This window comes from Chiloscyllium punctatum, chromosome 22 (assembly GCF_047496795.1).
Source record: "Chiloscyllium punctatum isolate Juve2018m chromosome 22, sChiPun1.3, whole genome shotgun sequence".
Taxonomy (NCBI): domain Eukaryota; kingdom Metazoa; phylum Chordata; class Chondrichthyes; order Orectolobiformes; family Hemiscylliidae; genus Chiloscyllium; species Chiloscyllium punctatum.
In genome coordinates this window covers 33,852,592-33,866,363 of record NC_092760.1, presented here as the reverse complement: position 1 = coordinate 33,866,363, position 13,772 = coordinate 33,852,592, and the positions used below count along the sequence as shown (strand labels likewise).

The window sequence follows — 13,772 nt, the reverse complement described above, 5'->3', positions numbered from 1 at the left end:
CACAACCAATTGCCAGTTACTAATGTTCCCCATTAACAGCTAGTCATTCTCTTTCCTATGTCTGCACAATGGCGATTCTCTGTTTCTGGCCTCTATCTCCATCCATCATTTGCTCCTCCCTCCATTTTCAGCATATATAACATCCCTCTCGTGGCTATAATCAGTTCTGAAGAAGGGTCACTAGACCAGAAACATTAACTCTGCTTTCTCTCCGCAGATGCTGCCAGACTGCTGAGTTTCTCCAGCAATGTTTAGTTTTGTTACAGTTTCTGAACGGAGAGTTAATGTCACTCGTGAGGCAAGTTAAAGTCTACACCTTTAAAAAAGCTTTATATCTTTCAAGTTATTTATGATTTATATATTGAGCTTATATATTAAGCAGTCTGACAACCCTGAGAATGTAGTGAAGTTGATTAAAGTGTTGGAGATCAGCATGGATACCAATAATGCACACACTCAAACCAATTTTGTGCCAACAAGTAATGCTTACCTGATGAAGGAGCAGCACTCTGAAAGTTTATACTTCTAAATAAACCTGTTGGACTATAACCTGGTGTTGCGTGATTTTTAACAAATAATATCACTAAGGGGAGATCACCTCAAATCGGGTGAGTGAGCCAGACCAAAGGACTTTAATGGAGAAGGATGGTGTGGTCCATCACATCAAAAGCTATAGAGATGTGTCATTAAGTCAGTGTGACTCACATCCTACATCTCCACGGAAGAAAAACATTTCAAATACTTATTGTGAGAGATAAGAAAACCATCTAACGGCAGCCAGTTGCTTTGCAAAACAGGCAGTTATGTTGTCAAACTTGTAGATGGAGATGGTAAAGTTGAGACACCACATCTGTACCTGAACACCGTCATGTGCAAAGAAGGATTTAGCATCTGCTTCTGTCGCTAACTGCAGGCAAGTGGTCTTGCTCCAGTACTTGGTCTTGCGAATCAGCAAGTAGAAAGCTCTGTCCTCACTGTTAGTGTAACACTGGCCAAAGAGGTCTGCAGCCAGAGGGGAGAAAAAAAGAATCACTTCCAATTATTACAGGACATTACTGATAATAAACAGACAGGCTTCACATCATAGTTTCATAGTAATAGAAGCAGGAGTAGACCATTTGGTCCATCGAACCTGCTCCGTCATTCATTAAGATCATGGTTGATCTATCCATTGTCTCAGCTCCTCCTACCCGCATTATCCCCATAACCCTCAATTCCCCTACCATGCAAAAACCCATCCAACTGTGTCATGAACATATTTAATGAAGCTGTCTCTCCTGCTTCCTTGGGCAGAGAATTTACTACCCTCTGGGAAAAGCAATTCCTTTCCATCCCAGTCCTAAATCTACTCCCCCTAATCTTGAGGCTATGTTCCCTAGTCCTAGTCACACCCACCAGCAGAAACAACTTGCCTACTTCTACCTTATCTATCCCTTTCATAATTTTGTATGTTTCTTTAGTTTCCCTCTCAATCTTCTAAATTCTAGTGAGTACAGTCCCAGGTGCTCAACCTCTCCTCATAGGGTAATCCTCTCATCTCCAGAATCAACCTGGTGAATCTCCTCTGCACCACCTCCAAAGCCAGTATATCCTTCCTCAAGTAAGAAGACCATAACTGCGCACAATACTCCAGGTGCGGCCTCACCAATACCTTGTAAAATTGCAGCAGAACCTCCCTGCTCTTAAATTCAATCCTTCGAGCAATGCAAGCCAATATTCCATTTACCTTCCTGATTACCTGTTGCACCTGCAAATCAACTTTTAGCGATTCATGTACGAGCACTCCTTTGCAATAACAGCATGCTGCAATCTTTCACCATTTAAATTATACTCTGACCTACTATATTTACTTCCAAAATGGATAACCTCACATTTACCAACATTGTACTCCATCTGCCAGACCCTTGCCCACTCACTGACCTATCTACATCTCTCTGCAGACCCTCCACATCCTCTGCACAGTTGCCTTTCCACTCAATTTAGTGCCATCAGCAAACTTGGATATGTTTCACTCAGTCTCCTCTTCAAAATCATTTATATATATCATGAACAGTTGCCAGCCGAACTCTGAGCCCTGCGGCACACTGCTCACCGCTGATCTCCAACTAGAGAAACACCCATTTATTCTAACTCTCTGCTTTCTATTGGTTAACCAGTCCTCTATTCATGCTCGTATATTCCTCGCAAATCCATGCAATCTGGTCTTATCGGTATGGCGTCCCACTGGGATAACGTACTGGAAACCAAGTACCATTATTCCTGGTTAAAACCAAAAGAACGGTGTATGCTGTAAACCAGAAACAAAAACTGAAGTTGCAGGAAAAGCTCAGCAGGTCTGGCAGCATCTGTGGAGCGAAATCAGAGCTAACGTTTCAGGTCCTGGTCTAAGGAAGGGTCACTGGATCCGAAATGTTAATTCGGAATTCTCTTCACAGATGCTGCCAGACCTGCTGAGCTTTTCCAGCAACTTCTGTTTTTGTGACCATTATTCCTGGAGTTGTCACAAAAGTTTAAAGGTTTTATAAATGTATGCAAAGTTACCCAATTAATCTGCCTTTCAGTCTCAGGTGGAGAGAAAGCCCATACCAGGTTTCTGTGCGTAACAAGAATTACTATGAACCCACAACTTAAAATTCTCCTGTTAAAACTCTAACCCCTTATAAAACAGTTTCTGCACATGTGTACAGGAAGACAGACACACAAAAAACAGGATGTAATGGGAGGAGGAAAAGACTGGGAAAGCACTTCAATATCCCTGTCCACAGAATCCACCGAGATGATCCTTTTAGCTTGCCAGAACTTACTGTTCTTTGAGCTTCTTTCTCCAGGGACTTTCACTTGAAGGAGGCAGAGGGTGACGAGTGATAAAATTTCTGACTTACTGCTAAAGAGCGACTGCTTACCACAACTGTGGTGGAAAAAATATAGATTGCCCTTTTTCAGGCTCAAGGCTGTGGAGAAAAGGATAACATTTTCTTTCAAGGAGGTCCACTTGGCTTCTGACCCAAACATTCACACCCACAAACTGTTCAGCTGCCTGTGAAGTGATAACATAGTTGTTGGCAGGGCAAGAGGATTTTGTCAATGACACCTGGTTATCCATTCCACAGACAGATTAGCTACTTCTTGCTAGCCAAATCTATCTTCTTATATGCTCCTTGGCTCTAATGCACCCACCCTTCTACCCTTTTCACTGCTTGAACAAACAGCAGTGTAAACAACACTCACAATGAGCAACTTGCTTTAAAAAGTACAGTTACATCTCCACAATCCTTACTTTATAGAGATCTTTTTTTTCCCATTTCAGTTCACAATCAAAATACAGAAAAATGCAAAGAAATGGTCTTTACGTGTGATAGTTTTAATATTGTCTTTAAAGTCTTGAAAGTGGATCTCTAAGTGGAGATTCTACAGAATTATACCATAGTGAGCAAAATAGATCATCTGAGCAAAGTTATTTAAATGCCATGTTTGGATATTTGAGAAGATAGGATGGGGCAGGGGAGCAAAAGGCACAGGTTCAAACTAATAAAGGCAACATTAAGACTGACATTAGGAAGTTCTTCGTCACACAGAGGGATCAACACATAGACTGGACTCCCAACTAGAGAATCAGAGGGAACAGCTAATTTCAGAAGCAATTGGAGCTTTATTAGATTGATAAACGAAAACAGATTGATTGCCCGGACTCCTTTACAAAGTATTTCCAAACCTGGCCCATGGTCTATGCACCAATGGTGTTGTAAGAGATGTTGCTGTTTGTTTTTTTTAAAAAAATGTACCTAGTGCCAGTTGATCATATTTGGCCTTCTTCATGCTCTGAGATGTCTCCGTGTCCGATTCCAAGTGAGCCATTTCTTTCAAAATCTTGCATGCGACCAGTGCTGCAGGCACTGCTTCTGGACCCTACGGGGGAGTGGAGGGAGGAGGAGAAGAGAGAGAGAGAGAGAGAGAGAGAGAGAGAGAGAGAGAGAGAGAGAGAGAGAGAGAGAGAGAGAGAGAAAGAAAAGAGAGAAACTCACACAATCAGTTATTTGCATGTGTCAAGGGGAAGCTAATCCTTATAAATTCAAAGCTAAACCTGTGGATCCATTAAACCAGAATGACAGCTTGGTAAATACAGACTAATGACCAACAACTGACACTTTTAGATTAGATTACTTACAGTGTGGAAACAGGCCCTTCGGCCCAACAAGTCCACACCGCCCCGCCGAAGCGTAACTCACCCATACCCCTACATCTACATCTACATCTACCCCTTACCTAACACTACGGGCAATTTAGCATGGCCAATTCACCTGACCTGCACATCTTTGGACTGTGGGAGGAAACCGGAGCACCCGGAGGAAACCCACGCAGACACGGGGAGAACGTGCAAACTCCACACAGTCAGTCGCCTGAGGCGGGAACTGAACCCGGGTCTCCGGCGCTGCGAGGCAGCAGTGCTAACCACTGTGCCACCGTGCCGACACTTGAGTCTCCATCATAAAATATGTAAAGATTTTGCATCCACTGCTTTTAAACAAAAGGAATTCCAAAAACTCTCAACCCATAGACAAAAACAAAATGTCTCCACATCTGTTTTAAAGGTGTGTCCCCTTATTTTTAAATTATGACCCCCTGGTTCTAGATTCACCCACAAGAGAAAACATCCTTTCAACATCCACCCGGTCAAGTCCCCTCACGATCTTATTATGTTTCAAGTCAGTTACTTCAGACTCTTCCAGGATACAGCCTAGCCTGTCTCGCCCTTCCTCAGAGGGCAGTCTGCTCATTCCAGGTATCAGCTGAAGTGGGTGAGGGATACAGGTGCCAAGGTGGGTGAGTGGGCTCAGGTTGGATTGGGTCTAATCCAGTCTGGAGCAGGTTGGAGGGACTGAAGCAGTGGGGCTGCTGGTCAGGGTCAAGTATCAGTGGGAATGATTTGGGGGTCACATCGATCAACAGCCAGGAGTTTAGAGTAGGTTTTAATTTCTCCAAATTTTCCACTTCCTGGCTAACTATTCAGTCAAGTCTGTCAGGATCCTCTGAATGAATCAATTCTTGGTGACTTTATCTGAGAGTTCTGGGTGCTAGGCAAATTCCACAGTCTGTCGGGATTCTGCATGGTCCTGAGACTCACCTTATGGGGAACATCTCTCTGGTCTCACACTATCCAGAGCTGGGCCCTCAGCTCCATTAAAGTCATGCTGGTGGCTTGAAAGACAGCAAGGTCTAGGTTTCTCTGAAAAGCTACTCACCATTTCCCAGAAGTAGTTAGCCATTTCTTGTCGGTTCTGTAGGATGGCCCACAAAAAGAGGTCCCTCCAAGGGTTTTCCAGCTTCTGGCTTAAATCAGGCATAACAAACAACCTCTGACCGCGTAATTTGCTGTTCAATTCCTGTAAAAAGTACATAGATGTTGTGTTCAGATTTTTAAATTAAAATCTGTTCCTTCAAAGCTAAGCCTGGTTTTTCCTGGGTAATCCAAGGTGGAGGACGGGAAAAATTTCTGGCTGTAACAGGCTGCTCCTTTTTTGACGTATTTTAGGTGTTGGAGGTGATTTCCTTGGATTCCGGGAGCAGCAATTACTGTTTTCTATGCTGTTGCAATTGTTTTGGAACTCTGGGAAAAAAAAAGTCAAAACGACAGCACTTTTAAAAGGGAGAAAGACAGACAAAGGCAGCAAGCACATGGTCGATAAAGGAGAGAGAGAAAGAAACCCACACTGCTAATTGACACAGCAGTGAACCTGCGCTGTTACTGCCTTTGGTGTTGAATTCATGTATCGCTGGACATCGGAGTGTGTCTGGGAAAACTTAAACAGCAAAATTCACAACTGAAATTGGAGGAACCTGTTTGGGAGATGTCACAGCACAGAAACAGGTAAGTGAATAGTTTTAAGTATAGCCTTGCTGTAAATCTACAATAGTGATATAGTGGGTTCTTTCTTGACTATATGTTTTTATTGGGATCGGTGTCTTGATTAAATTTTAAAGATATAAGCCATAAGTATTAAGTGCGCCTGGAGCAGTGTTTTGCAGAGGAATAAGATGGTGTTATTTTCTGGGTCTGTAGATTGGAAGGAGCAAAATGGCCTTTAGTAGAATGATATGCTTTTCTTCTCAGATGTGGGAGTTTCAGGAAAGTTTAAGGGTTATGGAGGATTATAGCTACAATAAATATTGTTTGTTGCAAATCCTGTCAGATCAAATGAATCGGTTGGAGCTACAGTCAGAGGCAATGAGGAATTTACAAGAGCAAAGGGGTGTAATGGATGGCAGTTATAGGAAGGGAGAAAAGCTGCACATACAGTCAGATAAATGGGTTAACTCCAGGAAAGGTAGGAGAGGTAGGCAGGTAGTGCAGTAGACGTATGTGGCTAACCCATTTCAAACAAGTATGCTGTTTTGCAAAATTATGGGGCTGATGGACTTTCAGGGGAATGTAGCACAAATAACCAAGTTTCTGATATCAAGACTACCCAAATGTAACGAGGGGTACATCGGGTTCCAATCGATCGATTGTTGTTAGGGGGAAGACTTGGAGGTTAGCTAACATGGTGCCATTGTTTAAGTGTGGTAAGGACAAGCTGGGGAACTATAGACCAGTGAGCCTGATGTCAGTGGTGGGAATCCTGAGGGACAGTATGTACATGTATTTGGAAAGGCAAGGACTGATTAGGGATAGTCAATATGGCTTTGTCCGTGGGAAATCATATCTCACAAACTTGATTGAGTTTTTTGAGGAAGCAACAAAGAGGATTGATGAGGGCAGAGCAGTAGATGTGATCTATATGGACTTCAGTAAGGCATTCAACAAGGTTCCCCATGGGAGACTGAGTAACAAGGTTAGATCTCATGGAATACAGGGAGAACTAGCCATTTGGATACAGAACTGGTTCAAAATAGAAGACAGAGGGTGGTGGTGGAGGGTTGTTTTTCAGACTGGAGGCCTGTAACCAGTGGAGTGCAACAAGGATCGGTGCTGGGCCCTCTACTTTTTGTCATTTACATAAATGATTTGGATGCGAGCATAAGAGGTACAGTTAGTAAGTTTGCAGATGACACCAAAATTGGAGGTGTAGTGGACAGTGAAGAGGGTTACCTCAGACTACAATAGGATCTTGACCAGATGGGCCAATGGGCTGAGAAGTGGCAGATGGAGTTTAATTCAGATAAATGCGAAGTGCTGCATTTTGGGAAAGCAAATCTTAGCAGGACTTATACACTTAATGGTAAGGTCCTAGGGAGTGTTGCTGAACAAAGAGACCTTACAGTGCAGGTTCATAGCTCCTTGAAAGTGGAGTCGCAGGAAGATAGGATAGTGAAGAAGGCGTTTGGTATGCTTTCCTTTATTGGTCAGAGTATTGAGTACAGGAGTTGGGAGGTCATGTTACAGCTGTACAGGACATTGGTTAGGCCACTGTTGGAATATTGCGTGCAATTCTGGTCTCCTTCCTATCGGAAAGATGTTGTGAAACTTGAAAGGGTTCAGAAAAGATTTACAAGGACGTTGCCAGGGTTGGAGGATTTGAGCTATAGAGAGAGGCCGAACAGGCTGGGGCTGTTTTCCCTGGAGCGTGGGAGGCTGAGGGATGACCTTATAGAGGTTTACAAAGTTATGAGGGGCATAGATAGGATAAATAGACAAAGTCTTTTCCCTAAGGTCACAGAGTCCAGAACTAGAGGGCATAGGTTTAAGGTGAGAGGGAAAAGATATAAAAAGGGACCTAAGGGGCAATGTTTTTTAGATTAGATTAGATTACTTACAGTGTGGAAACAGGCCCTTTGGCCCAACAAATCCACACCGCCCCGCCGAAGCGCAACCCACCCATACCCCTACATCTACCCCTTACCTAACACTACGGGCAATTTTAGCATGGCCAATTCACCTGACCTGCACATCTTTGGACTGTGGGAGGAAACCGGAGCACCCGGAGGAAACCCATGCAGACACGGGGAGAACGTGCAAACTCCACACAGTTAGTCGCCTGAGGCGGGAATTGAACCCGGGTCTCTGGCGCTGTGAGGCAGCAGTGCTAACCACTGTGCCCACCGTGCCACCCACCGTTTTCATGCAGAGGGTGGTACATATATGGAATGAGCTGCCAGAGGAAGTGGTGGAGGCTGGTACAATTGCAACATTTAAAAGGGATTTGGATGGGTATATAAATAGGAAGGGTTTGGAGGGATATGGGCTGGGTGCTGGCAGGTGGGACTAGATTGGGTTGGGATATCTGGTCGGCATGGACGGGTTGGACCGAAGAGTTTGTTGCCATGCTGGACATCTCTATGACTCTATGATTCTCTAGTCTGAGGTACAGACAGACATTTCTGTGGCCAGCAGCAAAAAAATCAGAATGGTGTGTTGCCTCCCTGGTGCCAGGATCAAGGATGTCTCAGAGAGGGTGCAGAATGTTTTCAAGGTGGAAGAGGGGCCAGCAGGAGGTCATTGTAGACATTGGAACCAACGACAGAGGAAGGGAAAATGTTGAGATTCTGAAGGGAGATTACAGAGAGTTAGGCAGGAATTTAAAAAGGAGGTCCTCGAGAGTAGTAATATCTGGATTACTCCTGGTGCTACGAGCTAGTGAGGGTAGGAACAGGAGGAAAGAGCAGATGAATGCATAGCTGAAGAGCTGGTGTATGGGAGAAGGTTTCACATTTTTAGATCATTTGAACCTCTTCTGGGTAGAAGAAGTGAACTATATAAGAAGGATGGATTGCACCTAAATTGGAAGGGGACTAATGATTTTCTAGAGCTACTTGGGATGATTTAAACTAGTAAGGTGGGGGTTGGGACCCAAGGAGATAGTGAGGAATGAGAATCAATCTGAGACTGGTACAGTTGAGAAAAGAAGCGAGTCAAAAGTCAGGGCAGGCAGGGACAAAGCAGAGAACAAGGCTGTACTGATAAATTAAACTGCATTTATTTCAATGCAGGAGGCCGAACAGGGAAGGTAGATGAACTCAGGACATGGTTAGGAACATGGGACTGTGATATCATAGCAATTACAGAACTATGGCTCAGGGATGGACAGGACTGGGAGGCAAGAGAGGAGGGAGAGTTGCATTTTTGATAAGAGATAGCATTACAGCTGTGCTGATGGAGGATCTTCCCGGAAATACATCCAGGGAAGTTATTTGTGTGGAGCTGAGAAATAAGAAAGAGATGATCACCTTATTGCCTTATTGGGATTGTTGCAGACTAGGGGAACAGGGTGGGGCCGATTGGGGGGGGGGGGGGGAAGCAGGAGCAAACAGGGGGCAGGGTGGGGGTGGGCAGGAGCGCATGGGGGCAGGGTCTTGAGCGCAGCCTTGTCTCCTGAACGGGGAATGGACTTTACGAAGTGCTCGCTGTGTCAATCCCATTGAACTGATTTGGAGGAGGGGTGGGGGGTGGGGGGGTGGGGTGGGGGGGGGGAAGGGAGTGAGAGAGTGGTGCGGGGCTTCATCAATGCTGCAGTTCCCTTTCACACAAGTGTGTCTCTGCTCGGAAACAAACCCTGAGACAGAGAGAAGGAGCAAGGCAGGAAGAGCGAGGACAAAGGAAACTTCAGAAAACTCCAAGCCCCAGAAGAGAGGCATTGAATCAATTAACCAAACAAAATAGTGCCCATCCATCTTGTTTGGATAATCGAGGTTCCTCTGTACTAAGCTAATGGTAAGATTCTTGGCAGAGTAGAGGAGGGTAGTGAGTAACATCTACTCTACAGTAAATTGCAATCCTTTTTCTTTTTGTTGTGTGGTACATTCTGTTGGGTGAGGGATATTATCTTCGTGAGACATTAGGCAGAAATAACTTGGTGGGGAATAAGAATACCAGAGCAGGTGGCTGGAAACATGCTGCGACCAGAGGGAATTGTCAGCGTGTGGGCCTCTATTCTAAGTCTGTTTGACAAAGTGCCTAAATAGCAGGGATGGAAATTTGACTTGAAGGTAAGACGAGTTTAGCAAAATGTTTCAGATGGGAGGGGACACAAGTTCCCAATTTGTTGAGTTTTATTTTCAGGAATTTTACAGGCTATACTTCATCACCTTTCAGCAGTTGTAGTTGCTAATTATTGAAGACATCAGTGCATGGATAAAATCAGTAGCTCAAAATGTATCAGCAAGAATGGGGGCTTGACAGTTTCTTCAGGCAGTAAAGAGCCTCCAATGTGGCTTCAAGCTGACATTAAGCACAAGATGCCATCTTGGTAAAGGAGTTGAAGGTTATGCTAGGAAAGCTCATGTGGAACATTGCTAAGGGACTGATTCTACCAAGCAATGTGAGTGGCAAACAGACTGCTGGGTCTTGCACTTACCGTTATTGATTTCTTAACACCCAAATGCTTGCGAGAGGGGTTGGACTCCTGGAAAATACCCTTGCATGCATCGTGTAGGAAATCCTTTAGCACTTTAGATACTTCATACAGAGTAAACTTGGGCCTCTTCTCTGGTGTGTCACGGTGTGAAGTGGAGTTCATGCCACTTATAGTAAGTCTCTGCTCTTCGTGTTTCTTCAGTAAGAGCTCATACAGGAGGCTCTTCTGCGAGATGGAACGGTAGAGTTCCTGGAGCCGGCCATAGGTGAGGAAGTCATACATATTCATCCCATTGTCAATGAACAGCCGGACAAACTCTGGCTTATCATTCACCAAGGCATCCATCATTACTTCTTCCAGGTCACAAGACTACAAAACAAAAGTACACAAATTATTCTTGTACAGGACTTTGATTAGAACATGTTGATATGACTGCTGCACCATACAAGATTCTCCAACAAAGCATTGTGTGGTGATGAGTTCTGTTTGAGTAATGTTGGTCAAGGAGTAAACATTGACTAATGTAGGTAAATGGGAAATAATTTGCTTTGGCCTTGTAAATGATATGGCAGAGTACTTCCTAAATGATCAAAAACTAGAAACAATGCAAATAGGCTTGGTGGGGATAAGTGTTGCAAGGACAGTGTTTGTTAACATAGAACATACGACATCACAGTGCAGTAGAGGCCCTTCGGCCCTCGATATTGTGCTGATCTGTGAAATTAATCTGATGCCCTACACCATTCCATTATTATTCATAAGTATGTCCAATGCCCACTTAAATGCCCTTAACGTCATCAAGTCTACTACTGTTGCAGGCAGGTCATTCCACACTCCTACTACTCTGAGTGAAGAAACTACCCCTAATCCACCCTCAGGTGACTGAATCTTTGTGAAGTTTGCATGATTCGATAGGCTGAATGGCCTGCTTCCACACTGTAGAGATTCTACCTCCTCAAGCCTTAAGTGTAATACCAGCACTGGCCACAATCCCAGTGAGCCACTGTAATTGGAGAGCTGCTGGCTTCTGAAATCACACCTCATCTGTTAATGGCCAATTGACCATTAAATGGATGCCTCTTTGGGTGGGAAGCCTCTCCGTGACATTTTACATAGGACTTCCTGCACTCTCTGTATTATCTACCGAAAGGATGGTAAGGGGTTTGTAACTCTCTTTTGCAAATGACAGTTGATACTAGATCAACTATACATTTTCTATCTAAGATTATAAGACTTTTGTTAACACAATATACCAAGGAAGCTGATATATGAAGTTTGGTGATGGTCAACCATGACTGTAGCTTGAACCTATTCTTGTTCCATAATCCTCTAGTTTTCTTAATTAATGCCATGAATCAGGTAGATGTCAAATGTGTCAATTAAAAACAGAAAATGCTGGTAATATCGAACAGGTCAGGCACCCTCTGTAGAAATGTTTCTGCACCTGAAAGGTTAAGTTTCTCTATCTGCTTGGCCTGTTGAGTATTTTGTGTGTGTTTCTGGTTTCTAGTTTTTGCAGTATTTTGATTTTGTGTTGACGTTCAATGTCCCATCTGAAGGGCACATTTCTGGCCATGCAGCTCTGCCTCAGTAACACACTGCAACGTGCACATAGGATTTGTGCTGAAGTCTCTAGAGATGTGCTGAATGAGCTTTGGTCTTCTTCCACATTGGGGAACATGGAGACCTTCATACTGATTGCAGTCAAAACTAATTCCCATTTTTTTAACACATTAATTAGGCCATTTTGTTTGGAGAACTGCATGCAATTCTGGTCTCCATGCTATTGGAAAGATGCTGTGAAACTTGAATAGGTTCAGGAAAGCTTTACAAGGATGTTGCCAAGGTTGGATGGTTTGAACTAAAGAGAGGTTGAATAGGCTGAAGCTATTTTCCCTGGAGCTTTAGAGGCTGAGGGGTGACCTTATAGAGGTTTATAAAATCACAAGGGGCATGGAGACAGTAAATAGCCAAGGTTTTTTTCCCTGGGTCGGGGGTGTCCAAAATTGGAAGGTATAGGTTTAAGGTGAGAGGGGAAAGATTTAAAAAGGGATCTAAGGGGCAACATTTCCATGCAGAGGGTGGTACATGTATGGAACGAGCTACCAAAGGAAGTGGTGGTTGTTGATACAATGGTGACATTTAAAAGGCATTTGGATGGACATAGGAATAGGACAGGTTTAGAGCGATATGGACCAAATGCTAGGAAATGGGACTAGATTAATTTAGGATATCTGATTGGCATGGATGAGTTGGATGGAAGGGTCTTTTTCCGTGCTGTACATCTCTCTGACTTTAAAATACTCAAATATGTTCAAAGTCATAGATCAGAGCTGAATCGTGATTTACAAAACAATGAAGAAATGAGACTGTGTACATGTGCATCAATTATCTGCAACTGCCTGGGTCAAGGAGGGCTAAAAATTCTAAGTAACACTTCCAAGTTATGGAGGGGCTGAATTGAGCAGGAATAGATAACATCTTTGGACAAGTTGATTAGAAGTTATTATGCAGATCTAGCACAGGTGGGACTTGCATCCTGGCCTCCTGGTTCAGGTGTAGAGACACAATATCACTTGAGCCCCCTGGAATTAGCTTGAATAGTTTGATTTTCCCAGGTTATTGTGGACTGGCAGAGCAGCTTGTCAGCACATATGCAAATGCATTGTATTTTTTCAATATGGCTGGATCTGTTCCTGATTGGAGCAGTGAACACCTTCAACAATAGGTGAATAACTGATAACACAATACATTTTTCCTAGTTTATAGAATCTTACAATCCCTATAGTGCAGAAGCAGACCATTCAGCCCATCAAGTCTGGGATGTAGAATGTATCTTAGCAGAGACAATACTTCAAAAAGTACTTTTCTGGCTATAAAATTGTTTTGGGACCTCCTGAGATTGCGAACGATGGTATTGTAATACAAGTTTTTTTTTTCCTTTCTTTATTCAGTACTTGACCAAAGCAAATTTAAAAGGAAGAACTTGTTTCATTGTTCCAACATGTCACTAAGATCTCACACTGTTTCTGCCATTCAGATAATTCTAGCATGTTGCTTTCATTTTTACAGGTTCAGCTTATCTTTTCCTTTGAATGAAACTTCTGATTCACCGCCACTGGTTCCCATCCAAATGGAAATTGCAATTGATGTAAATTTGCTATTAGCCCACCAAAGATAGCAGTTCCACAGACCTACCCTTTTAGTAACACAGGCAGGAAAACCTCAAATGCTCATACTTTCCTCTTTCACTTTGTTGAAATAAATTATATGTCTTACCTTCCACTCCACATCACCATTGAAAATCTCATTCTTGGCAATATCCACCCTGTTCCAGGCTACAGCAAGTTTTAGTTCATCCAGATACTCCTGGGCTTTCTGAGTCTGACTTTTACATGCTAGAGAGCAGGGCCAAACATTCATTGTAAATATCTACATTGAACCTGACATTTCGCATTACTTTTTAATTTGATGCCAGAATAT

The 13,772-nt window shown here is 43.4% G+C and overlaps 1 protein-coding gene across 1 annotated transcript in view; it reads right to left on the bottom strand.

The window, feature by feature from the left end:
- The window catches only part of trpm5 (transient receptor potential cation channel, subfamily M, member 5), a 122,199-nt gene that overhangs the window by 49,548 nt on the left and 58,879 nt on the right, over positions 1 to 13,772 (bottom strand). Inside the window, exons 10-14 of the mRNA XM_072591975.1 lie at positions 13,569 to 13,687; positions 10,290 to 10,658; positions 5,241 to 5,381; positions 3,783 to 3,906; positions 857 to 1,002 (exon numbers count right to left, since the gene is read on the bottom strand). Coding sequence (XP_072448076.1) covers positions 857 to 1,002; positions 3,783 to 3,906; positions 5,241 to 5,381; positions 10,290 to 10,658; positions 13,569 to 13,687 — 899 coding nt within the window. The remainder of the gene's footprint in view (positions 1 to 856; positions 1,003 to 3,782; positions 3,907 to 5,240; positions 5,382 to 10,289; positions 10,659 to 13,568; positions 13,688 to 13,772) is intronic.